The 25,816-nt window shown below is 41.0% G+C and overlaps 1 protein-coding gene across 2 annotated transcripts in view; it reads left to right on the plus strand.

The window, feature by feature from the left end:
- RNF121 (ring finger protein 121) overlaps nt 1-25,816 on the plus strand; it is a 68,452-nt gene that overhangs the window by 28,995 nt on the left and 13,641 nt on the right. For both annotated transcript variants that reach the window (XM_003815687.5, XM_008968650.4), the window contains 2 exons: nt 2,985-3,126; nt 24,659-24,813. In XM_003815687.5, coding sequence (XP_003815735.1) covers nt 2,985-3,126; nt 24,659-24,813 — 297 coding nt within the window. The remainder of the gene's footprint in view (nt 1-2,984; nt 3,127-24,658; nt 24,814-25,816) is intronic.

Below are 25,816 nucleotides of genomic sequence, written 5' to 3' on the forward strand. Positions count from 1 at the left end.
CAACTAACTTGTTTTGTAAATAGAATGAGCCGTCATATATCTTATAATGATTGCTCATCAGTAAAAGGGTTTCAGAGTGCCTGCCCCACGAACTTCACAAGGTGACTGACCAATGAGGTGATATCAACCTTAGAATTTAATAGTGAGAAAAAACCTATTGATTTTATTTAGATTAAAACTATTGACTATAAAAACATAGAATGGCAAAAATACCTGTTCACATGACAAACCCAGTGTGATTTTAGGTGATTTTAAGCTCAGTATGAACCAGTTGTGTACCTCAGCTACCAAAATATTCTGAATAATTTAAAAGATGTTCGTAGAAATATGCTGTCTGCTGTAAGAGAGGTGATAGTGCCACTGTGATCTGCTCTGCTGAGGTCACAAATATTTTGTTCTAAGCATGGCATATTAAAAAGATCTTTAACTGGATCATGTGTAGAAGAAGGCAACCTGGATTAATAGTCTTCATATCATGTTATATGAACAGTGGTTAAAAGATCTAGAACTGTTAGCCTCAAAGGGCACAGGAAAATAGTGGTAGGAACAGGATGGTTTTGTTTTATTTGAATAACATCATGATAAATCTTTGAAGGGGTGGCATTGGGAAAGAAGAGTTGATATGTCCTTTGTTGTTATGGAGTATCAGATTAGGTCTAATGGACTGAAGCTATAAGAAGATAGATTTTTTTTTGTCTCATTGTCAGAACTGTCTTTAATAGTCAAGGTATATTGAGAGGTAATGAGCTTTCTGTCCCTAAAACATTGGGATTTTATTCATTTATAAGCAAATATTAGTACCTGCCCAGGTGTGGTAGCTCCCACCTGTAATCCCAGCACTTTGGAAGGCCAAGGTAGGAGGATCCCTTGAGCCCAGCAGTTCGAGGCTGCAGTTCATCTAGCCTGGATGACAGAGCGAGACTCTCTCCAAAAAAATAATATATGTATATGTACCTACAATGTGCCAGACACTGCTGGTTCTAAAATAGATTACCTTAAAAGGCATGTGTTCTCAGCCAGTGGAAGTATTCAAGCAAAGATTGCAAAAATGATTTTTGCATTGGATGGGAACTTGAACTGGATGACTTCTCTGGTCTTTTCTAGATCATTCTTTGACTTCATTTTGTGCACATCCTTTCATTGATATGTTGTCTGAGAACAAGAAACTTATCTCTTGCTATCTTTATAACTCCTCATAGCCCTTAGGTGTTTTTAAGTGTGCTCTACCCTCTTAGCCTATTCTCACAAGAACTCTTGAGTCAGGCAGAAAAAATGGGACTCCTTTTGACAGATGAAGAAATTGTGATATACAGTTGTGAGGTTAATTGGCCATGGCCATATAGGTGGGTCTGAATCTAAGTTTCAAACTCCCAATCCTATTCTCTTTCTGTCAGATTCTCCCACCCAGGGTAAAGTTTTGTGTCAGATGAACCCTTAGGTGCTGAGGCTTACTGACTGGCATTTGGCTTCCCACTCTGCCCACCAAGTTTTCCCCCCTTACATTTTGTTATGAAAAACTTTAAACACATAGAAAAGTTGAAAGAATTGTACAGTGAACACCTTTATACTTACCATCTGGGTTCTACACTTTTTGTTATATTTGCTTTATTGTTTATAATTCATCCTTCTGGGTTATTTTTGCTGTTAATGTTTAATTGCCCATGGAAATTCCATGAAGACACTATTTATGTTGTCCTTTTCCTCCCTCCTAAATACCCTGGTGTAATGGGAATTGTATAAAAGCTTATGACTCAAGTTACATTTGTATTTGATTTTATTATTTATTTAAATTTGCCCTTTCCCACACGTTCTGATGTATTTGATTTTTCTCTCTAATTCCTTCTCTTCTCTCTCTCTTTTTCTTTTCTTTTTTTTTTTTTTTTTTTTTGAGATGGAATCTCATTCTGTCGCCCAGGACGGAGTGCAGTGTTGCGATCTTGGCTGACTGCAACCTCCACCTCCCAGGTTCAAGCGATTCTCCTGCCTCAGCCTCCTGAGTAGCTGAGATCACAGGCATGCACCACCACACCCGGCTAATTTTTGTATTTTTAGTAGAGACAGGGTTTCGCCATGTTGGCCAGGCTCATCGTTAACTCCTGACCTCAAGTGATCCTCCGGCCTCAGCCTCTCAAAGTGCTGGGATTACAGGTGTGAGCCACCGCGCCCAGCCTCTAATTCCTTTCTCATTCCTCTCCTTTGGATGACTGTGACCCAGAGTGGTAGGAGTGACTGTTATTAGAGCAAGTTTTTAGCCAGTATTAGCCAAGGGAATCACTTGCTGCCAGTCTTTAAGACCAGCGAATGCCAGCCTTAGATTAATAAAAAGTTTCCAGCTGTACTCTCTAGTTACTAAACTTCCTTGAGCCTTTGAGGAGGCTGTTTACCTGTGGATACTGAGGGTAAAGTCACTGTTGGATTAGTATAAAGTTGAAGCAGTCCAGACTTTTTAGGCTTTAACTAGTCTTAAGGATTTCTGACCCTGGCAGAGAGGGTGGAATGAATAAAGCAAGACTTTAATCCTGGAATCAGCACACATTTGCAGCGTTACTCCTTTACTGCTGTCATAAATATTGGTGACTAAGCGTATGAGACTTTATGGCTATAACCTCTTTGGGTTACTTTCTCGTTCCAGCATCAGGTTGAAATAGGCTTGAAATGGGCAATGATGCAGGTTTCTCCTGGGACCTCCTTCATGCTACAGGAAAGGTGTCAGCTGTTTCTTCCATGGGGGCAGGCAGCAGGCCACTTAGCTCTAATTCCAATATCTAGGCTTGGTTGCTGGGGGGTCCGTAGAGCCTGTATTCTATCTCGACATGCCTGTCTGTTAGGGTGTGTGTCCTAGCCCCTAATTTGTGTGGTACTCTGCAGCTATGAAGCAGGGAATGTGTTCTGAGCTATGTACTGGTGGGATATCCCTGGAAAGCACTGTCCCTTTGTCACTACAGCATCCCTGACTTGATTCACCCCATGTGTTTGGCTTTCAGGGTCGAGCACGCACGCATGCATGCCAAGCACCGTGGCCATGAAGCTATGCATGCTGAAATGGTCCTCATCCTCATCGCAACCTTGGTGGTGGCGCAGCTGCTCCTGGTACAGTGGAAGCAGAGGCACCCACGCTCCTACAATGTAAGCCACTTTGCTTCTTACTTCTTTGTCTGTCAGTCATCAAGAGACCCTTCCTAAGTATTCTAGGTTCCAGCCTAACCCAGGCCACATGGAGGTGGAGAAAGACAATAACAATGAACTTTATGTATGAATGATGAATAGTGTATTGGCGAGTGTGTGTCTAAGGGTCAGGTGATTCAGAGGGTGAAAAGGATAGAACATAAGACTACGTTCATAGGCAGAAAAGATAGGTTTTCCCTTCGAAACATTGTGGGACAGATTCATGAAGGAGATAATCATCAGGAACTATTCAATTGGAGAGAGCAAAGATGAATTGACTGGGAAAACTAAGCATCTCATGAATCTTACAGGATCTAGATTACACTAATCTAATTTTTTTTAAAGAAGGATCGGGTGTGGTGGCTCACGTTTGTAATCCTAGTACTTTGGGAGATTGAGGTGGGCAGATGGCTTCAGCTCAGGAGTTCAAGACTAGCCTGGGCAACATGGCAAAACCCTATATCTACAAAAAATACAGAAATTAGCCAGGCGTGGTGGCATGCGCCTATAGTCTCAGCTACTGGGGAGGCTGAGAGGTGGGAAGATTCCTTGAGCCTGGGAGGTCAAGGCTGCAGTGAGTCGTGATCGTGCCATTGCACTCCATCCTGGAGACAGAGCAAGACTCTGTCTCAAAAAAAAGAAAAAGAAAAAACAGTAATGGTTGAAATTAGGTGGGGAAAATGACATACAGAAAACAAATAGCAAAATGGCAGAAGTTAATTCTTCCTTATCAGTAATCACTTTAAATATAAATGGATTAAATTCTTCCATTAGAAGACAGAAATTGGCAGATTGGTTTTAAAAATCCCCTCATTTATCGATATGCTGTCTATAGTAAATTCACTTTAGGTGGAAAGACACAAGCCAGGAGTAATCCCACCTATTGAGGAGGCTGAGGTGGGAGAATTGCTTGAGCCAGGGGATTCAGTAAACTCATAAATGAGTGAAAGCCCCCTTGGCATTTCTGTGCTTATATGTAGAAATATTTTTAATTATATAATTTTGGCTAATCTGCAAAGATTTTTTTTTTTTTTTTGAGACAGAGTCTCGCTGTGTCGCCCAGGCGGGAGTGCAGTGGCGCAATCTCTGCTCACTGCAAGCTCCGCCTCCCGGGTTCACGCCATTCTCCTGCCTCGGCTTCCCGCATAGCTGGGACTACAGGCGCCCGCCGTCACGCCTGACTAATTTTTTTGTATTTTTAGTAGAGACGGGGTTTCACTGTGTTAGCCAGGATGGTCTCGATCTCCTGACCTTGTGATCCGCCCACCTCGGCCTCCCAAAGTGCTGGGATTACAGGTGTGAACCACCGCGCCCGGCCGATTTTTACAACCTATTCTGAAGAAAGTGAGTATGCATATATGCACTGCAGTAATTTTCAGTAAGAACTTTTTCCTTAAGTGTGGAATCCTTTCTTTAAACATTATCTTAAGGAAAAACTCAATCTGGGAAACAGTTAAGAGGCTGCTCTGCTTGATATGAAGGTTGGGTAACCCTAACATCTCTGCTTCCCCCTCTGAAATCTCTAGGACTCATCATAGCACTGTTAGAAAACCACTGATGTGTTATTCATTAGTTAATTCTTAACAGGAAATGTGTCCGTGACTTAATGAGGCCAGTTGTACTAGGAATGTGCAGTTTACTTGTTACTACCACATCCTGTAAACATAATGCTGAATTTTATTGGTGAGAGGATATGCTAACATGATAGCACATCTTACACTGAGAAACTTAAACTCATATCTTTAGAAAATAAGAAAAGAAATCTACCTAGGAGTGGAATTGCTGAGTCATGTGGTAACTCTGTGTTTAATGTTTTGAGGAACTGAGAAATTGTTTTCCACAGAAGCTGCACAATTTTCCATTCTGTCCTAACGTGGGTTGGGTTTTCATTCCTCCACATTCTCATCAAGACTTCTTACTTCTTTCACTCCGTTTTTTTAAAAATTTTATTTATTATAGCTACTTTAGTGGATGTAGATGTCATTGTGGTGTTGATTTGTATTTCCCTAATGACTAATGATGTTGGGCATCTTTTCCTGTGCTTATGGGTCATTTGTATATTTTCCTTAGAGAAATGTTTGTTTAAGTCTTTGCCCAATTTTTGGTTGAATTTTTTGTCTTTTTGTTAGGTTGTTAGAGTACTTTATATAATCTGGATAATAGACCATTATCAGATGTATGATTTTAAAATATTTCCTCACATTTTATCGGTTGTCTTGTCACTTTATTGATAGTGTCCTTTGATGCATAAGCAGTTTTTAATTTTGATGAAGTTCAGTATATCTATTTTTTAATTTTATGGGTTGTGCTTTTAGTGTCATATCTAAGAATCCATTGCCAAGTCCAAGGTCATAGAGATTACCCTTATGTTTTCTTTGAAGAGTTTCATAGTCTTGGCCGGGTGGTGTGGCTCAAGCCTGTAATTCCAGCACTTTGGGAGGCTGAGGTGGGCGGATCACAAGGTCAGGAGTTTGAGACCAGCCTGGCCAACATGGTGAAACCCCGTCTCTAATAAAAATACAAAAATAGCTGGGCGTGGTGGCACATGCCTGTAATCCCAGCTACTCGGAAGGCTGAGGCAGGAGAATCGCTTGAATCAGGGAGTTGGAGGTTGCAGTGAGCCAAGATCGCACCACTGCACTCCAGCCTGATAACAGAGCAAGACTCCTTCCCAAAAAAAAAAGAGTTTTATAGTCTTAGCTCTTACATTTGGAGTTTTGGTCCATTTTGAGTTTTTGTAAATGGTGTGAGATAAGAATCTAAGTTCATTCTTTTGCATGTGGATAGCCAGTTGTCCCAGCATCATTTATTGAAGAGACTTCTTTCTCCATTGGATGGTCGTGGCATGTGACGACCTTGTCAGAAATCAATTGATCAAAGATATGTTGGCTTATTTTTGTACTCTCAGTTTTATTCCGTTGATCTATATGTCTGTTCTTTTGCAGGTACCACATTGTTATAATTACTGTAGCACTGTAGTAAGTTCTGAAATTGGAAAGTATGTTCCTCAACTTTGTTATTCTTTTTCAAGATTGTTTCAGCTATTCTGAGTCCTTTGCAATTCTTTATTAATTTTAATATCAACGTTTCCATTTTACAAACAAAAGCAGTTGGAATTTTGATAAAGATTGGTTTGATTCTCTAGATTGTTTGGGGAAATGTTTCCATCTTAACAATATTAATCTTCCAGTACCTGAACACAGGATATCTTTTCATTTATTTGGGTCTTTAATCTCTTTCATCAATGTTTTGTAGTTTTCAATGTACAAGTCTTGCACCTCCTTTGTTAAACTTATTCCTAAGTATTTTATTCTTTTTGATGCCATTGTTAATGGAATTTTTAAAAATTTCCTTTTTGAATTATTCATTGCTAATATATAGAATTTCAACTGATCGTTTTGTGTTAGTCGTCCAACTTTGCTGAATTTATTAGCTCTAATAGTTTTTAAAGTATTTTTTTAGGATTTTTTATATATAAGATTGGTCATCTGAGAGTAGAGAGAGTTTCACTTCCTCTTTTCCAATTGGATACCTTTTTTTTTTCTGAGACAAGGTCTTATTCTGATTGCCCATACTGGAATGCAGTGGTGCAGTATGGCGATTTCGGCTCACTGCAGCCTCGACTTCTGCAGGCTCAGGTGATCCTCCCACCTCAGACTTCCAAGTAGCTGGGACTACAGGCGCACACCACAGCACCAGGTTAATTTTTTGTATTTTTGGTGGAGAGAGGGTTTTGCCAGGTTGCCCAGGCTGGTCTTGCCCTCCTGAACTCAAGCAATCCGCCTGCCTCAGCCTCCCAAAGTGTTGGGATTACAGGCGTGAGCCACCGTGCCTGGTATTATAAGCTGTGTTTTAGTACGAGTTAGCAACCTGTCAGGAATGTTGTGGAGGGGATGTTTGTGATTTTTTATGGGATGGTTGACTGGACTTCTTGAAGTCCTCCCAGTTAGCTCTGAAATCTGTATCAAATTGAATTACCCACAAGAGGTAAAGGCCTGTCTTGTTCTTAGAGGATGAAGCAGACCTGCCTAGAGACAGGATGAGGTTTTCATTCTGCAAAAGTTATGTTTATTTGTTATAAAAAAATTTGAACAATGTAACAGTATGTGACATAGAAATCAAAAGTGTCCCAGAGGGAACCACTGTTAATCAATTTGTTATAGATAGGAAAAATCTGCAAGTGTATGTTTATAAATTTTTAGATGTTTATGACATCCATTAGGTTCTGCGGCATTTTCCACCTAATACTATCTCTCAAATATCTATCCATATTGGTGTGTATATCATCCTCTTAAACTAATGACTGCATAGTAATTTTTTTTTTTTTTTTTTAAGACAGGGTCTCTGTTGCCCAGGTTGGAGTGCAGTGGTGTGATCTTGGCTCACTGCAACCTCTGCCTCCTGGGCTCAAGGGATCCTCCCACTTCAGCCTTTTGAGTAGTTGGAACTACAGGTGTGAGCCACCATGCCCAGCTCATTTTTGTATTTTTTATAGAGATGGTTTTATGTTGTCCAGGCTGGTCAGGAACTCCTGGGCTGAAGTGATCCATCCACCTCGGCCTCCCAAAGTGCTGGGATTATAGGAGTGAGCCACCACGCCTGGCCTGCATAGTATTTTGGAAAATAGATCTCAAATAAAATTTAATTTACCTTTATCAATTGACTTGTTAATTAACAGTTTATCACAGTTGCAAGCAACAATTTAGTAAGCTTCTCATACATAAATTACCTGCATACCTGTGCAAGCAGTTTTATAGAATGCACTCCTAGAAATGAAATTGCCTGGTCAAAAAATATATGTGTTTTAATTATTAATGGAACTTGCCAAATTGCCCTCCAAGAAAGTTATAGCTATTATAGTTTACAATCCATCAACACAGATTTAACAGAGCTGTTACCCAGTGTTAAAGAAGGTGTAGGGTATAGTCAGTATTTTTAATCTTTGTCAGTGTGATAAGGTGAAAATACCTGATTTTATTAAGTATTTCTCTGATTATTAGTGAAGTTGAGCATGTTTTCATGCTTAGTGGTCATTTGGCTTCTTTCAATTATTTGTTCATATCATTGACTAGATTTATATTTGATACATTTTTTTTGAGACAGAGTTTCCCTCTTGTTGCCCAGGCTGGAGTGCAATGGCGCAATCTCAGCTCACCACAACCTACGCCTCCCAGGTTCAAGTGATTCTCCTGCCTCAGCATCCCGAGTAGCTGGGATTACAGGCGTGCGCCACCATGCCCAGCTAATTTTGTATTTTTAGTAGAGACAGGGTTTCTCCACGTTGGTCAGGCTGGTCTAGAACGCCTGACCTCAGGTGATCCGCCCACCTTGGCCTCCCAAAATGCTGGGATTACAAGTGTGAGCCACCGTGCCTGGCCGATATTTCCATTTTTATCGAAGTAATACATACCATAGTTTTAAAAGTCAGATAGTTCTACAAGACTTCAGAAGCAAAACACATTGGTCCCCTGCCCAACTCTGTCAGTCGCTGATTCTTCTGTGGCAACTACTTTTATTAATAACTTTTTTAGTTCATTTCTGATACTTTTTTTTTTTAAGATACAGGATCTCAGTCTGTCACCCAGGCTGGAGGGCAGCAGCTCCATCATAGCTCACTGCAGCCTCAAACACCTGGGCTCAGGCAATCCTCCTGCCTCAGCCTCCCAAGTAGCTAGGACTACAGGTACACACCACCACGCTTGGCTAATATATATATTTTTTAATTTTTTGTAGAGTTGGCTCTCACTATATTGCCCAGGCTGGTCTTGAATTCCTGGCCTTAAGTGATCCTCTTGCCCTAGCTTCCCAAAGTGTTGGGATTATAGCATGAGCCACCACAATTGGCCTTGCGTTTTTTAAATAACATGTTTATACTGATGTATAAATTTCTACTTTATTATATTTAAATATAATATTTGTGTTTTTTAAATAACATGTTTATACTGATATAAATTTCTACTTTATTATATTTAAATATAATATTTATGTTTTTTAAATAACATGTTTATACTGATGTATAAATTTCTAATTTTAAATATTATATATTGACTTCCTACTTTGGAAGGTAATAATTATGTGGTTTGTTTTTTTTGTTTTTGTTTTTGTTTTTGTTTTTTTTTGAAACGGAGTCTCACTCTGTCACCCAGGCTGGAGTGCAGTGGCATGGTCTCAGCTCACTGCAATCTCTGCCTTCTGGGTTCAAGCGATTCTTCTGCCTCAGCCTCCCAAGTAGCTGGGACTACAGGTTCATGCCACCACACCCAGCTAATTTTTGTATTTTTAGTACAAATGTATTTTAGTACAAAATACAATAGTATTTAGTATTTTGTATTTAGTACAAATGTATTTTTGTATTTTTAGTACGTGGTTTCACCATGTTGGCCAGGATAGTCTCGATCTCCTGACCTCGTGATCTGCCCACCTTGGCCTCCCAAAGAGTTGGGATTACAGGCATGAGCCACTGTGCCTGGCGGTAATAATTATCTTTTACTGCTATACCTATACCCGTCACATACTACAAACATTTCCTCCTCCCAATTTTTAAATAAATATTCATTGTTTACATTATTAAGTATTATATGTAAGTATTATTCACAAGATGTATTATTCACAGCTTGAGCCATATGATATATTTGGTACATTTTCTTTCCTTTGCTCAGGTTTCTTTTGGAATGTTTCTTACTGATTTGTAAGAGCTCTTTGTAGGTCAGGAATAAGCCTTCTGACATAATTTGCTACGGATATCTTTCCCCAGTTTGTCATTTGATTTTATTTGTAGAATTGGTAGAAAAATTTTTATAGATTAGATTTATAAACGATCTTTTTTTTTTTAAGACGAAGTCCTGCTCTGTCGCCCAGGTTGGAGTGCAGTGGCATGCTCTCGGCTCACTGCAACCTCCGCCTCTCCGGTTCAAGCGATTCTCCTGCCTCAGCCTCCCAAGTAGCTGGGATTACAGGCTCCTGCCACCATGCCCAGCTAACTCTTTGTATTTTAGTAGAGAAGGGGTTTCACCATGTTGGCCAGGCTGATCTCGAACTCTGGACTTCAAGTGATCAAACTGCCTCGGCCTCGCAAAGTGCTGGGATGACAGGTGTGAGCCACTGCCCCCAGCCCAATTTATGAACGATCTTGTTGGCTAAGTACTCTATTGTTTGCTATTCTGTTTGGATGGCCCATCTTGCTGTTCCTGATTTTCTATCCTGGTTCTTATAAAGTTCTTCTGCCTGCCTAGGCATATTTTAGGTAATAGCCATAGCTACCAATTTTACAATTCTTGTGGACCTCTCATTCTCAAATCTGCTGTAGGTTAAAGGTCAGTTCTAGAGAGGAGAAGCAGAGCATAAATATAGTTGGGACATTACCACCTATGTAATTACGTAGACATAATTAATAACACTAGCTAGCATTTATTGAGTACTGTCTATTTATTTGTTCAGTCAGTAGATATTCGTTGATCCTTTCTAGTCCCACGCTGGGGCTGTGCTCAGTTATATTGTTTCCTTTGTGGAGAAACAACTTTGAAAAACAGTTTCAAACTGTTTTTAAATTAAACTCCCTATGATCTGGGAGTTTAATTCCTAGATATATGCCAAGAGAAGATTTTGGTACATCCTCCTAGGATTTTTCTTTTTTCTTTCTTTTTTTTTTTTTTTTTTTTTTTGAGTCAGGCTCTTGCTGTGTTGCCCAGGCTGGAATGCAATGGCGCGATCTCGGCTCACTGCAACCTCCGCCTCTTGGATTCAAGTGATTCTCCTGCCTCAGCCTCCCAAGTAGCTGGGATTACGGGTGTCTGCCACCATGCCCGGCTAATTTTTGTATTTTTTAGTAGAGACAGAGTTTCACCATGTTGGTCAGGCTGGTCTCGAACTCCTGACCTCAGGTGATCCACCTGCCTCGGCCTCCCAAAGTGCTGGGATTACAGACGTGAGCCACCGTGCCTGGCCCCTCTTAGGATTTTTCATAGCAACACTATTTGTAGTAGCAAAAACTTGGAAATGACAATACTCACGTAAAGGTGAATGGGTGAGTTAGTTGTGATATATTCACATAATGGAATATAACATATAAAATAATGCATATGACATACTTATAAAAAGACAAAATATAAAATAACTATAGCTACAAATAATGGTAAGGATGAAGCTTAGCAGTATAATATTGAGTGCAAAAGAAGAGTCCTAGAAGACCACTTATAAGTTGACACTTTTTATAGAAAGGTAAAAATAATGGAAACTTAAGTGGTATGTTTTCTTTTTTTTGGCTAAGTTTGTGTTAGGCATAAACGGTATGTTTTAAAATTATGTATATGTGTGATAAAACCATATTTTACTTTATTTTGAGACAGGGTCTTTCTGTGTCACCCAGTCTGGAGTGTGGTGGCATGATCACAGCTCACTGCAGCCTCAACCTCCTGGGCTCTGTTGATCCTCCCACCTCAGCCTCCCAAGTAAATGGGACCACAGGTGTGCACCACCCTTGCCTGGCTAATTTAAAAATTTTTTTTCTAGAGATGAGGGTCTTCCTGTGTTGATGAGACTGGTCTCAAACTACTGGGCTCAAGCAGTCCTCCCACCTTGGCCTCTCAAAGTATTGGGATTACAGGCATGAGCCACCATGCCAAGCCAAAACCATATTTTAAAAAGCAAGGGAATAGAATCAAGATTCCAGATAATGGTAACCTTGTATGGAAGAGAGACTGCAGGATAGGATAGAGACGAGCACATAGCTAGATATAAGTAATTTTAGATGTTTCACATCTTAGGTTCATTTGTGGGTTCAGTATTTATCATGTTATTAAATAATTAATGTAAAAAGTAAAGAAATTATGTCATGTGGTACAGGATGGATGAACCTTGAAGACATGCTAAGTGAAATAAGCCAGTCACAAAGAGACCAATATGATTCCACTTATATGAGATATCTAAAGTAGTCAAATTCATAGAAACAGAAAGTAGAATGATGGCTAGGGAGTGGGGGGAATTAGGGCCTATAGAGTTTCCATTTTACAAGACAAAAAACTTCTGGAGATCTGTTACAAAATAGTAACAGATAGTAATACATAACACTATTGAACTGTATACTCAAAGATGAATAAAATGGAAAATTTTTTGGGTTTTGAAACCACAAAAGTAGTTTTGGTTGACACAGTGGCTTACACCTCTAATCCCAGCACTTTGGAAGTCTAAGGTGGAAGGATCACTTGATTCCAGGAGTTCCAGACAAGCTTGGGCAATGCAGGGAGACCCCGTTTCTACTAAAAATTTTAAAAATTAGCTGACTGTGGTGGTGTGCACTTGTAATGCCAGCTACTTGGGAGGCTGAGGCGGGAAGATTGCTGGGGCCCAGGAGTTTAACGCTTCAGTAAACTATGATCATGTCACTGCACTCCAGCCTGGGTGACAGAGTGAGACTGTCATTTAAAAAAAGACAAAATAATAATAACTTTAAAAAATTAAAGGTGGTCCATGCATGGACTAATGATGAGAATGTTCATTAACCAAAGAATTTGAATAATTTATTTTTTTCTCTACCTAAAGTTCAAAAATAAAGCAAGAAAGAAAGCAACTACCAAGACAGGGACTTACCTTGCCTTAAGACACACTATAAGAATAGACAAACAGATCAGTGGGACAAAATGCAGATCTCAGAGATGGATGGGAATTTAATATATAATAAAGGTGTAACCACCAATCAGTAAGAAGGTATTCATTGTTAAGTAGATTAGTTGAGAAAACTGACTCACCACAAGGAGAAAAATTAAAACTAGATTTGTACATAATACTGAATACAAAGGGGACTCAAGATAAAGACCGAATTATGAAAGGTAAAGTTATGAAACTAATTTTTAAAATATAAGCAGGCTGGGTGTGGTGACTCATGCCCGTAATCCCGGCACTTTGGGAGGCTGAGGCGGGCAGATCACTTGAGCCTAGAGGTTCAAGACCAGCTTAGGCAACATGGCCAAACCCTATCTCTACAAAAAATACAAAAATTAGCCAGGTGTGATGGTGCATGCCTGTAGTCCCAGCTACTCAGGAGGCTGAGGTGGAAGGATCACTTGAGCCCAAGAGTTTGAGGTTGCAGTGAGCTGAGATCATGGCACTTGACTACAGTGTGGGTAACAGATGAAACCCTGTCTCAAAATAAATAAGTAAATGAACTTTTTTAAAAATAAAAATATAAGCAAGTAAGAAAGATTCGATAAATTTGATTTTATAAATTAAGGATTTCTGTTCTGTTAAAGATATGATAGGCAGAGTTAACTGAAACTGAATGGAGAAGAGATGAGTAATGATTAAAACTGACAGTAGATTAATATTTATCCAGAGAAACTCCTACAAATCAACAAAAGACAGCAACTCCAATAGAAAAACAGGCCAGGGATATGAACAAATTTACAGGAAAGGAAACCCAAAAGTCCATTAAGCATGAAAAGAGATGCTCAGAGTCATTAGTAATTAGAGAAATGCACATAAAAATATGAGATATCACTTTACATCTATTAGGTTGGCAAAAGCTAGAAAGCTGAATAGTGCCAAGTGTTGGCAAGGATCAAAGGCTGTAGGAGCTTTCTTGTACTTTTTTGTGGGTATGGTACAGGCATTGTGGATAGCAGCATGGCATTGCTGAGTCAGCGAATATACACATACCCTGTGACACATCCTAAGGGGATATGTAAGAGGGTGTTCACTGAAGTGTTAATTATGGCTGAACATTGAGGAGTTGGAGGCAATCTGGATATCTATCTCTGAGGGAGTAAATAGGTAAAATGTGACGGATGCATATCATGAAATTGTTTTACGGTTAAAAGCAATACATTAAGTACCTGTAGGAATTTGGGAGGACCTTAAAAGCATAGTACTGAGTGGAAAAAGTAAGAAACAGAAAGATGTGTAACACAATGCCAATTAATAAAAATACAAGCAGAGAAAGCAATAAACAGTTTGTATGAACAGGCACAAACAAAAATATACATGTGAAGCACATTAGAATGTCTGTGGGGTGAGGAATAGTAATAAAAGAGAATCAGGAAGACTCCCCGGAGAATGTTGTGTAAAGGAAAGGCACTGGGATTGTTGTTGAGTAGTAGAAACATGAACTGTTTGAGATTAGCCATTAGAGCTTTTAAAAAAATGCCTCTTATGGCATTCCAAGAAATGATGGAATTATTTGATAAGGCTCTGTTTCTTTCAAACTGAATGAAACTTTTTGTTCTTCACTAGTGCAGGTTGGTGGCGCAGCCTTTTAGTGGGCATCCAATAACCACTGAGTGGAAAAACACTAGCTCTGTTCTCCTAGACCAAGGTTTCTCAACAGAGGAACTGTTGGCATTTTGGGCCAGATAATTCTTTTTTTCTCGGGGGCTGTCCTGTATATTATAGGATGTTTAATAGCATCCCTACCCTCTATCCACTAGATGATACTGGCACCCTTCTGCACTTGTAACAACCAGATGTCTCCAGACTGCCAAATGTCCCCCCTGGGAAACAAAATCATCCCTGATGAGAAACACTTTCCTAGGCTCTAGGACCTAGAGCAACATGGATATTGCAAGCTATGAGACTGATGATGAGCAGTATGCCAGCCCACTGAGAAGTATCACATTACTGTCCATAACTTAGGAGCTCAAGCCCAACCTTCACATTAAGAGAAACATAGGCTGGGCGGCTGGGTGCGGTGGCTCATGCCTATAATCCCAGCACTTTGGGATGCCGAGGCAGGCGGATCACGTGAGGTCAGGAGTTGGAGACCATCCTGACCAACATGGAGAAACCTAGTCTCTACTAAAAATACACTGTTAGCCGGACATGGTGGTGCATGCCTGTAATCCCAGCTACTCGGAAGGCTGAGGCAGGAGAATCGCTTGAACCCAAGAGGCGGAGGTTGTGGTGAGCCGAGACTGTGCCTTTGCACTCCAGCCTAGGCAACAAGAGTGAAACTCCATCCCAAAAAAAAAAAAAGAGGGAAATGTAGGCTGGGCATAGTGGCTCATGCCTGTAATTCCAGCATTTTGGGAGACTGGAGTGGAAGGATAGCTTGAGCCCAGGAGTTTGAGACCAGCCTGGGCAACATAGTAAGACCCAATCTCTTAAAAAAGAAAAAATTAGCTGGTTGTAGTAGCATAGGCCTGTAGTCCCAGCTACTTAGGAGGTTGAGATGGGAGGATCACTTGAGCCTGGGAGGTTGAGGCTGCAGTGGGCTGTGATTGTGCCACTGCACTCCAGCCTGGGCAACAGAGTGAGACCCTGTCTCAAAAACAAAAAACAGGCCGGGCGCGGTGGCTCATGCCTGTAATCCCAGCACTTTGGGAGGCCGAGGCGGGCAGATCACCTGAGGTTGGGAGTTCAAGACCAGCCTGACCAACATGGTAAAACCCCGTCTCTACTAATAATACAAAAATTAGCCGGATGTGGTGGCAGGTGCCTGTAATCCCAGCTACTGTGGAGGCTGAGGCAGGAGTATTGCCTGAACCCGGTCAGTGGAGGTTGCAGTGAGTCAAGATCCTGCCACTGCACTCTAGCCTGGGTGACAAGAGTGAAACTCTGTCTCAAAAAACAAAAAAAAAAACCAAAAAAACCCCAAAAAACAAAAGCCCTACTGACAAGGAAGAGGCCAAAGAAATAAATTTAAAAGAAGAAATATAAAATTTAAAACAAAATTTTGAAAAATACAAAAAACAAAAGCCCTGTATTTTTTTGTTTGTTTGTTTGTTTGTTTTTGAGACGGAGTCTCGCTCTTTCACCCAGGCCAGACTGCAGTGGCGCTATCTCGGCTCACTGCAAGCTCCGCCTCCCGGGTTCACGCCATTCTCCTGCCTCAGCCTCCTGAGTAGCTGGGACTACAGGCGCCTGCCACCGTGTCTGGCTAATTTTTTGTATTTTTAGTAGAGATGGGGTTTCACCGTGTTAGCCAAGATGGTCTCAATCTCCTGACCTCGTGATCCACCCTCCTCGGCCTCCCAAAGTGCTGGGATTACAGGCATGAGCCACCGCGCCCGGCCAAGCCCTGTTGTTTTGAGTAAGGTCATACTGTATCTAAATTTCAGATACTGTTCTTTTCAATTCTAGCAATAATAATACTTTAGATTGCTTATAGTTTAGATTTGTTGATGATTTAAAAAATACTCCACCTACTCTGTTATAGCACTTATAATGAATTGTGGTTGGTTCTTTCTCCTCAGTAGACTTGAGTTCTTCTCATTTACTCTCTCTTGGAACCTCCTAACAGCTCTGTAAGGTAGTCAGGGTAGGTATTTATCTTCAGTTTTCAGATTAGTAAACCAAGGTACAGAATCCTGAAGTGATTTGCTGGGAACACATGACCATTAAATTGGAGAGTTGGACCTAAAACAAAAATCTGATTCTTGGTTAAGTGTTCTTTCTGTAGGTTCTTCTCAAAGGCTTCAGGAAATTTTTGTCAATTTCTGCCATAGTCAGAAGTTTTTAATCCTCTTGAGTTTCCTTATTTAACGACTTTTGCCCAAGTCCTTTCCTTGGATCTCAGGTACTTTCTCAACCTCCTCTTAAGTCTCTTCATCATCTTGCCTCCCCAGCCTCTCCAGATTTCCCCACAAACTCAGTGAATGATGATTGGTAGGCAGCTTAAGAGACAGAAAATCTGGATTGGAAACCTAGCCCAAACCAGACTTGCCTTTTGGCTTCTGCGTAGCTCAGTTTTCATCATCTATTCAGAGTCTAACATTACTCTTTAGCTCCCTCAGGGATGTTAGGGGAAGGGATAAGTTTATGCCTGGAAAAGTATCCATCCTATTTTTGAAGTTCTCCAGGGAGAAGCTTTCATCATCTGTGTCTACTACCAAATATAGTATCTCTTCACATCTCTACCTCCTGAACTGCTTTCCCTCCTGGAACCGGTGAGTGGCAAAATCTCCTACCTGGAAATCTTTAAAGTACTGTAGATTTTTCTTAGACCAAGATATTAGGATTACTAGAATGTGGAATTAGAGAATTCTGACTAAGGTGGTAAGGGGTTGTAATTCACTTTCTATGAGAAAGAAAAACTTCTATCTTCAGAATATAACAAAAACTTGTAGCTGTGGTATCTTTATCAGCCTCCTTTGAGTCTCATCTACCTCTTTAGGCTCATTTCTCACACCTTCCTCAAATACTAGTTGTCTTTTCTCAAGTATACCATGTCCCCTCATCCTGGAACACCCATCATGATGCCTTTTTCTATCTGGACCTATTGGCCATCAAGACAGAGATCAAAGGATGCTTCCTTCAGGCAGCCTTCCTTGGAGGGGGGTGGGTTCTCCACTTTGAGTGGTGTGCCTCTCCTCTGTATTTTCTTGGTCACCAGCCCTTACTCCATTAAAGCACTTAATTGTGGTTATTTGTTTCTCCTCAGTAGACTTGTGTTCTTCAGGAGATTTTGGTTTTCATCTCTGAATTCCCCAGTCATTAGCATGGCATCCAGTAAGTACTCAGTAAATGTTTATTAAATGACTGCTTGAAGTGGAAAAGATGGGAAAGAAGACATAGTTCTAGGTATTAGAAGAGTAGTCATAAGAAACATGGAGTAAGTTTACGTTGTGCTCCTCTGAAAGATAAGAGTTGGACCCAGAGACAGAAGTGACACAAAGGCAGATTTTTCAGGTCAGCATCAGGAAAGAGCTGTCTAGCAAATATATTCGTATTGGAGTGGCCTGACTTATGTGGTAAGGATTACTATGTGTAGGTGCGATAGGAGGGAAACAACTCCAACCGTGTTTCTGCCTTGTAGAGTGTCCAGTAGTGTGTAGTGTCTCACTAGGTCATAGAAACTACACTGAATATGTCTGTTTATTGGGCCTCTGGATGACTCTTCAGATATCATTTATCTGAAGCCTTCTTATAGTCTTCTCCAGGCTTAATATCCTGGTGTCTTCAGCTGTTCCTTATGTGATTTGGTTTCCAGGCCTTTTATTATAATCCTAGCTGCTCTCTTATGGCCTGCTGTCTTATGGCCATGCTTATTTGTTAGTGTTCTTTGTATAGTGTGGCCCCAAGCCCTGATCCTAGGGTCCCAGAGATACTTTAACAGAGCAGAGAACAGTAGACCTGCTGCCCCCTCCATTCTGGGTATATTCTTTTTTTTTTTTTTTTTTTTGAGATGGAGTCTCGCTGTGTCGCCCGGGCTGGAGTGCAGTGGCACAATCTCGGCTCACGGCAACCTCCGCCTCCCGGGTTCAAGCGATTCTCCTGCCTCAGCTTCCCGAGTAGCTGGGACTACAGGTGTGCGCCACTATGCCCAGCTAATTTTTGTATTTTTAGTAGAGACGGGGTTTTACCATGTTGGTTGGCCAGTATGGTCTCGATCTCTTGACCTCGTGATCCGCCCACCTCGGCCTCCCAAAGTGCTGGGGTTACAGGTGTGAGCCACGGCACCTGGCCCATTCTGGGTATATTCTTAGTTAAGCAGGGTTGTCTTGGCTGTGTTGGCAGCAGCCCTGTTGACATATATTCCCTGGCAATTTGTGGTCAACTGAAACCCCTAAGCCTGTTTCATGTGAGCTACTATTAAGCCATTCCTTCCCCATTCTATACTTTGGTAGTTAGGTTTCATCTTGTGGTTTTGATTCTTCATTTCAGCTTATTAGCTCATGGAATGTTAGGGCTAAAAGAACCCTAGAAATAAATTTTTTTCATTTTGATCTTATTTCTTCTATTTTCCATGTTCACTGCCTCCCTTTCCCTCCCCACAAGCTTTGTGCTGTCCACAGTTGGGAGGTTCTTTGTGTTTTCTTCCAAATCATTTATGAAAATATTGAGCAGAGCCATGGAGCATGTCCCAGAAACCTACCTCCAGTTGACTGCAGTCTATTTCTCAGCCTATTTTCAAGCTGATTGTTCTATTAGCTGTGGATCTCTACCTTTATTCTACTACTTGGGCTTATAGTTTCATTTCATCCACTATATTGCTTTTCAGCCAGGTATGGTGGGAGGGTGATCCCTAGCTTACAACATGAGGGGATGCAGAGGTGGTAAGATGAGAATCCTGAAAGTCAAAAGTGCCAAGCACCTGCGGACTGGAAAGGCACCTGATGCACAGGGAAAGATATGATCTATTTTCATGAATTCTAGTTTCTCTGAGATGAAAGGGATTTGGAGGTTGTCTTAGTAGAAATAATTGTCAGGTAGTGTTGATTCCATCTCTACCAACACACCTTCTACTGATGGTTCCAGCTCTCAGTTAAGAGGCAATCCGTTTAAATGTGGACTAGCTCTTACTGTTAGCATCTAACATCGTCATCTCAACTGTTTTAGCCTTGTGGAGGGATAAGCGGGATATTGCTATTCTTGTCCCTCAGTAAATGTTTGCTGAACGAATCCATGAGTTAGTTTCAGGCTAGTCTTCAGCTTTGTATTTGCACATTCAGGGAAAGAAGGATGAATGGCTTTTGTGTTTCTCCTTCTACCTGGCCAAACCCATTCCTCCTTTAGAATCATCCGGAGCTCTGCCTCTTCCAGGAAGTTTTCCTGACAGCTCCTGCCTCATCTTTCCACTGAATTCCCATGTCCGTACTTGATGCTTTGTACTGGCCACCTAATTCATGTGTTTATATCGCATTAGCCAAGTCCTGGAGGGCCAAGGCTTTCATGCTTTCCACAGCATCAGGCACAAGTGTGCAAATTAGTGAACCAAATGTGTCTCCATAAATGTTGCCACGAGATGGCACTAGAGGCCCTGCAATTGTTCTGCATAACTTTTAGCCATTTATATGCCTTCCTTAATGAAGTTTAAACATATTTACCAAGCAAAATGCCAATAAATTCTAAAGTAGAAACTGAAAAAAATTTTTTGTATTTTTTTTTTTTAAGAGGTGGGGTTTCACCATGTTGCCCAGGCTGGTCTCAAGCTCCTGGGCTCAAGCAATCCATCTGCCTCAGCCCCCCAATGTGCTCGAATTACAGGAGTGAGCCACCATGCCTAGCCTACAGTAGAAATATTAAACCAAATAAAGAAACCAGGTAACTTCCCCTTTTATCACATGGTAGACTGTTCTGTTCACTCAGCTCCTCTGCCTTGCCCCTCCCCAGGAACTGGGTCCTTCCACCAGCAGCTGCTTTCTAGGCCCCAAGCAGAAGTTGGCTTTCACTCCCTAATGGAGATGGCCTGGGGACCTGAAAATGGCCTTAAATCCTTGGTTTGTGTCTTCTGATAATTTATTTTTCCTAGAAAGGACAATTAAACATTAATAAGAAATTGCTTATAACCTTATCACTTTTCATATGTCAGTTATTTTGGTTGCGTCATTCTGGTCTTTGCTCCTTTGTATGTGTGACTTTATGCATTTTTAATCATGCAAAAGCCATAATAAGAGCTCTCATTTACTGAGCGCTTATTATGAATTATGCATCACACTTGTTTTATACATATTACTTCCATTTAAATATAAGAACTATTATATCAAATGCTTGTATTTACTACACTGCTTATAACAAGTGCTGACATTATTAGGCACTGTTGTAAGTGCTTTCCATGCCTTAACTCATTTAACCCATACAACCTTATGAGAATAGATACTGTTAACCCCATTTTACCATAGTTTAGAGAACTGAAGCTTATCAGAGTTAAACGATCTGCCTAAGTTAACACAGTAATTAGCTGTATTGGGATTCATATTTAGATAGCTTTAATTCTAAAATTTCTGATCATTTCAGTGTATCATTTCATTTTGTTCATTCTTTAATGATTCCTATTTGGACTTCTAGAAATGGTCTGAAGGCTAACAGAATCATTGAAATTAGGGTTTGATTTAGATCTTTTTTCCTGCAGCTAGCCTGGTAACTCCTAGAGGACTAGAGGTCATGTTTATTTCTGTACTCCTTTTCCCATTAAATGCAAAATTAATACTTAATGGTTGAATGAGTGAGTGGGTGAACACTGCCTCTACTCTCCTAGGAAGTCTGGGATACAGAGCTAGTTGATAGAAACTTAGCCTGTTAGAACTTGAAGTGGTTTGAAAAATCAAGCCAATCCCTTCCTCCAAGAAAGGACGGAGGACCTCCTTAGGGTGACCTAGTGAGTTGGAGGCAGAATGGAACTAGAACTCCGGTTTACTGGGCTTCTACTCCAGCATCTGGTTTCAGAAAGCCTAATCCTGTCTCTAAATTCCCTTCTGTCTCCCCTTTTCTCCCTTTCTCTCTCTCCTCTTGTTCTCTCTTTTTTTCTCACACACAGTCTCTCTTTTCTTTCTCTCGATGTGACTTGATGTAGCTTTACGTACTTGATGTATATCTCTAGATGTAGTTTTTTCATCCTAAAATTTCAAGCCCGAAAACTACAAAACAAAGCAAGATTTTTCATTCCTCATGCCCCGACTTACTCCTAATTGTGTCTTTGTCCAACTCAGAATAGAATCCAGGATCTCTGCTTCTCTCCTCACCCAGAATGTACAGAGCTGCAGCTCATGTAGAGAAAATTACCTTGATTCACATTCCTCCTCAGAACATGCTATTGATGATTGGTGGAAAGTGGGAAAGAGGATCTTAGCGCAGGCTGGTTGTTTTAATGCAACAGCCAAGTTTTTGAAAAACTGGCAGGAGAACAGGAGTTTCTGTTTTTTTCTCAGAGAGAACAAATGTGACCAGACTATGTGATTTAATTATTCTCTGGGCCTACTGTTTTGTAAACAGCCCCATGAGCCTGTTAAAGTAAATAGCATGAAGACCAAAACCTTCCAGCCCTTCTTTCCATATGCCACCCTTTTAGTTTCATGAGTTGGGTTGCATTTTCCCCAAATTTAAATAATCTGCAGTTGTTTGTTGTGATGTCTTTTCCTGGTGCTCCTAGTGTCTCCTAGAAAATGACACCTGGGGCATTATTTGGGTAGCCATTTGTTAGTACATCCTGGTGCTTCCACACTTTTTATGTAAGGTCAGACTGTTTTAGAATGCTTCATTCAGAGAGTCAGTTGTGGGTTCCTATGTAGTGAATTGTTATTGAGGCTTCACGGCTCATGGACCAGCAGCCAGTACCCTCGGGTACACAGAATGGGAACCTCTAAAGCAAAGTGGTTCTGCTTACCCTTTTCTCTGTTCTGTTCTCTTCTCACTGTTTCTTTTTTCCTGTAAAATGACACTTTTTTTTTTTAAGATGGAGTCTAACACTCTGTCACCTAGGCTGGAGTGCGATGGCGCGATCTCAGCTCGCTGCAACCTCCACCTCCCAGATTCAAGCGATTCTCCTGCCTCAGCCTCCCAAGTAGCTGGGACTATGGGTGCCCGCCACCATGCCTGGCTAATTTTTGTATTTTTAGTAGCGACGGGGTTTCACCATGTTGGCCAGGCTGGTCTTAAACTCCTGACCTAAGGTGATCTACCTGCCTTGGCCTCCCAAAGTGCTGGGATTACAGGTGTGAGTCACCACGCCTGGCCATCTAAGGCTTTTTCTTGCCACAGAGAAATCTATAAGAGAATGGTAGCTACAGACAACTAAACACTAAAACGAAGCTCTAAGCTTCACTACCTATTATGGTAGCCATCAGTCCCATGTGGCTGCTGACTACTTGAAATGTAGCTAGTCTGTTGTAAATGTAAAATAGATATTTGATTTCAAAGCCTTAGTACCAAAAAAAGTAAGCCATTTCATAAATAATTTTAATCTTGAATACATATTGAGATATTTTGTATATATTGGAATAAATAAAATATATCATTGAAATGAAAACCTGTTTCTTCTTACCTTTTTAAAAATGTAACTAGAAGATTTTAAACTGTTTGTGACCTGCATGATATTTCGTTTGGATAGCACTGGTCTAGAAATCCCTAAGAGTAAATACTTTCTTTTTTTTTTTTGAGATGGAGTCTTGCTCTGTCACCCAGGCTGGAGTGCAGTGGTGTGATCTCGGCTCACTGCAAGCTCCACCTCTTGGGTTCACACCATTCTCCTGCCTCAGCCTCCTGAGTAGCTGGGACTACAGGTGCCCGCCACCACACCTGGCTAATTTTTTTGTATTTTTAGTAGAGACAGGGTTTCACTGTGTTAGCCAGGATGGTCTCAATCTCCTGACCTTGTGATCCACCCACCTCAGCCTCCCAAAGTGCTGGGATTACAAGTGTGAGCCACCACGGCCAGCCGAGTAAATACTTTCTTAGTTTGCTATAGAATGCCAGGAAACTAGCCGCTCTTTCCTCTCTATATCTCTCTTTTTGTTGTTGTTTTTTTAAAAAATATTCTTTGATTTTGTTGATGGCATCAGGAAGAAAACCTCCATTATGTATTATTTGCTATCTTTTTTTATACCTGCTACTCACTGGAGAAGGATGACATCTAGTGACAGAAGGGTGGTTGAGGAGGGAGTTAGGAGGCATTGGAGAGAAGACTGGCGATGACTTCAAATTTCTGTCTTAGAGTTAGAATTGTTTTATGCCTTTAAAAAACTTCAGCTAACAAGTCTGAGGGAAGGCTCTGAAGGAGGGGGAGTAAAACAGGCACTCTTTAAAACAGAAATGTGCCTCTCTCTGAGGGAGTCCTACACTAGTTTTACTTTCCTCTTACTTATCGGAATTTATTGAGGACATATCATATGCCAACAGTTTTCTAGTTTAGAGGAAATGGGAATATGGCCTAGTCACTACCCACAAGGAGCTTACATACAGGTAGAGAATGAATTCAAGCCCAGCCGCATACTCTAGATAAGCACTATAATAATGTTAGAAAAGAAAATGCGTTTGGAGCACTAGAAAGCACTTTCTGCCTGGAAAGGAGACTAGACGGAAGGCTTCGTGTGTCTTGGATGTGATATTGTCAGGCAGAAAGGCAGGCAGGTGGGAAGGACAACCTGATGGGGACAACCTGACTTAAAGGCCTGGGGAGTGGTAGATGGCCCTCGAAATAGTAGGTCGGGGCCATACCATGGGGGATTTGACAGCCTAGCTAAGAATGTTGGATCCTCTCTACTAAAAACACAAAAATTAGCCACACATGGTGGCACACGCCTGTAATCCCAGCTACTTGGGAGGCTGAGGCAGGAGAATCGCTTAAACCTGGGAGGCAGAGGCTACAGTGAGCCAGGATCACACCATTACACTCCAACCTGGGCAACAGAGCAAGACTCCATCTCAAAAAAAAAAAAAAAAAAAGGAATGTTGGATCCTATCCTTTGACTGTTTAAGGGTTTTAAGCAGAGAAATGACATGGTCAAGATTTCGTGTTCGAGATACCATTCTGGCACTCCTCAAAAGGATAGACACTGAATGCAGGGAGACTAAGAAAGAGCTCATTGCAGTCAGCCAGCCAAGTGGTAGCAAGAGCTCAAATGGAAAGGAAAGAATATATCCAAGAGATAGTTGAGTGAGGGATGAAAGGGGGGAGGAGTCAAATATGGTCCTAAGTCTCTGACTTGGATCACTAGTGGAGTTACCTTTATCCAAAGTTGTAAATACAGGAGAGGATCAAGCTAAAATAGAAAACAAGCTGCATTTGGGACTGTGGACAGAGCTGCAGAGGGAGCTGGCCAGAGCTGAAGTGCTTGTGTTTGTGTTTCAGATGGTGACCCTCTTTCAGATGTGGGTTGTTCCCCTCTATTTCACAGTGAAGCTGCACTGGTGGAGGTTCCTAGTGATCTGGATCTTGTTCTCTGCTGTCACAGCCTTTGTTACCTTCCGAGCCACCCGAAAACCTCTAGTACAGACAACCCCAAGGTGAGAGTTTAAGTAGTGGGAAGAGCCCAGGTTTTCCAAAGCTAATGGGTTGGAATGCATGGGAGGAGCATAGGTTTAGACTGAAAAAATTCCTGGTTTTGTCTGCCAAAATTATTTGGCATGGGGCCTCTCTAAAACAAGCTGATTGGTAGAACCCCTCCCCTATTCATCGATTAAAAACCTCAAATATTTCTGTATAGCTTACTTTATGGTTTCAAGGTATTTTTATATTAAAGGCAAACAAAAATAAGCAAATTGTGGTGATCATTGTGGTCTCATTTTAAATGTTTTCTTCTATGAACCCTTCTCTGATCTCTAAATTAGATTTTCCATTATATTCTCTCATTGCACAGTAGTTTTCCTTCATATAACTTACCACAGTTTATAACTAAATACCATTTTGATCTATCTCCCTCACTAAACTCTAACTCTGGGATCAGGAACCACATCCATTTTGTTTGTCACTGTATATTCAGGCCCTGCCATGGGGCCTGGCACATAGTAGCCTGCTCTGTGAATTTTTGTTGAATGAATGAATCTCAGCAAATTTATAATTTTCCAATAAACAATACTTCCTTCTTGAGTCACAAAGCAGCCAGTGCCTGTATAATTCTTTTTATTTTATTCAAATTCGTTTCTCATTTGATCCTCCCAACCAGCTTGTGAGGTAATTTAATATCTGTACTCAACAGAAAAAGAGATTTTCTCATTCATTCAAATAAGCACCTACTGTGTGCCAGGCCCTGTGCTGAGTGCTGGGGATACAGAGCTGGATAAGACATGGTCCCTGCCCTCAAGGAGTATCTGTTTAATGGAGGAGATGGACAAGAAAGCTCCTGTTGCAGTGCAGTTGGTAAGTGCCATGACAGAGGTTTGTGTAGGTCCAAGAGAGCTTGACTGGCCAGCCTCAAAGTTGTGACCACCTGATCCAAAGTCTTTCAAATTGTAGATTGCTCTTCCTATTCTTCTTATGTTCTACTTTCCTGCAAGCCTTTCTCTGGCC

This window comes from Pan paniscus, chromosome 9, assembly GCF_029289425.2.
Source record: "Pan paniscus chromosome 9, NHGRI_mPanPan1-v2.0_pri, whole genome shotgun sequence".
Lineage (NCBI taxonomy): Eukaryota > Metazoa > Chordata > Mammalia > Primates > Hominidae > Pan > Pan paniscus.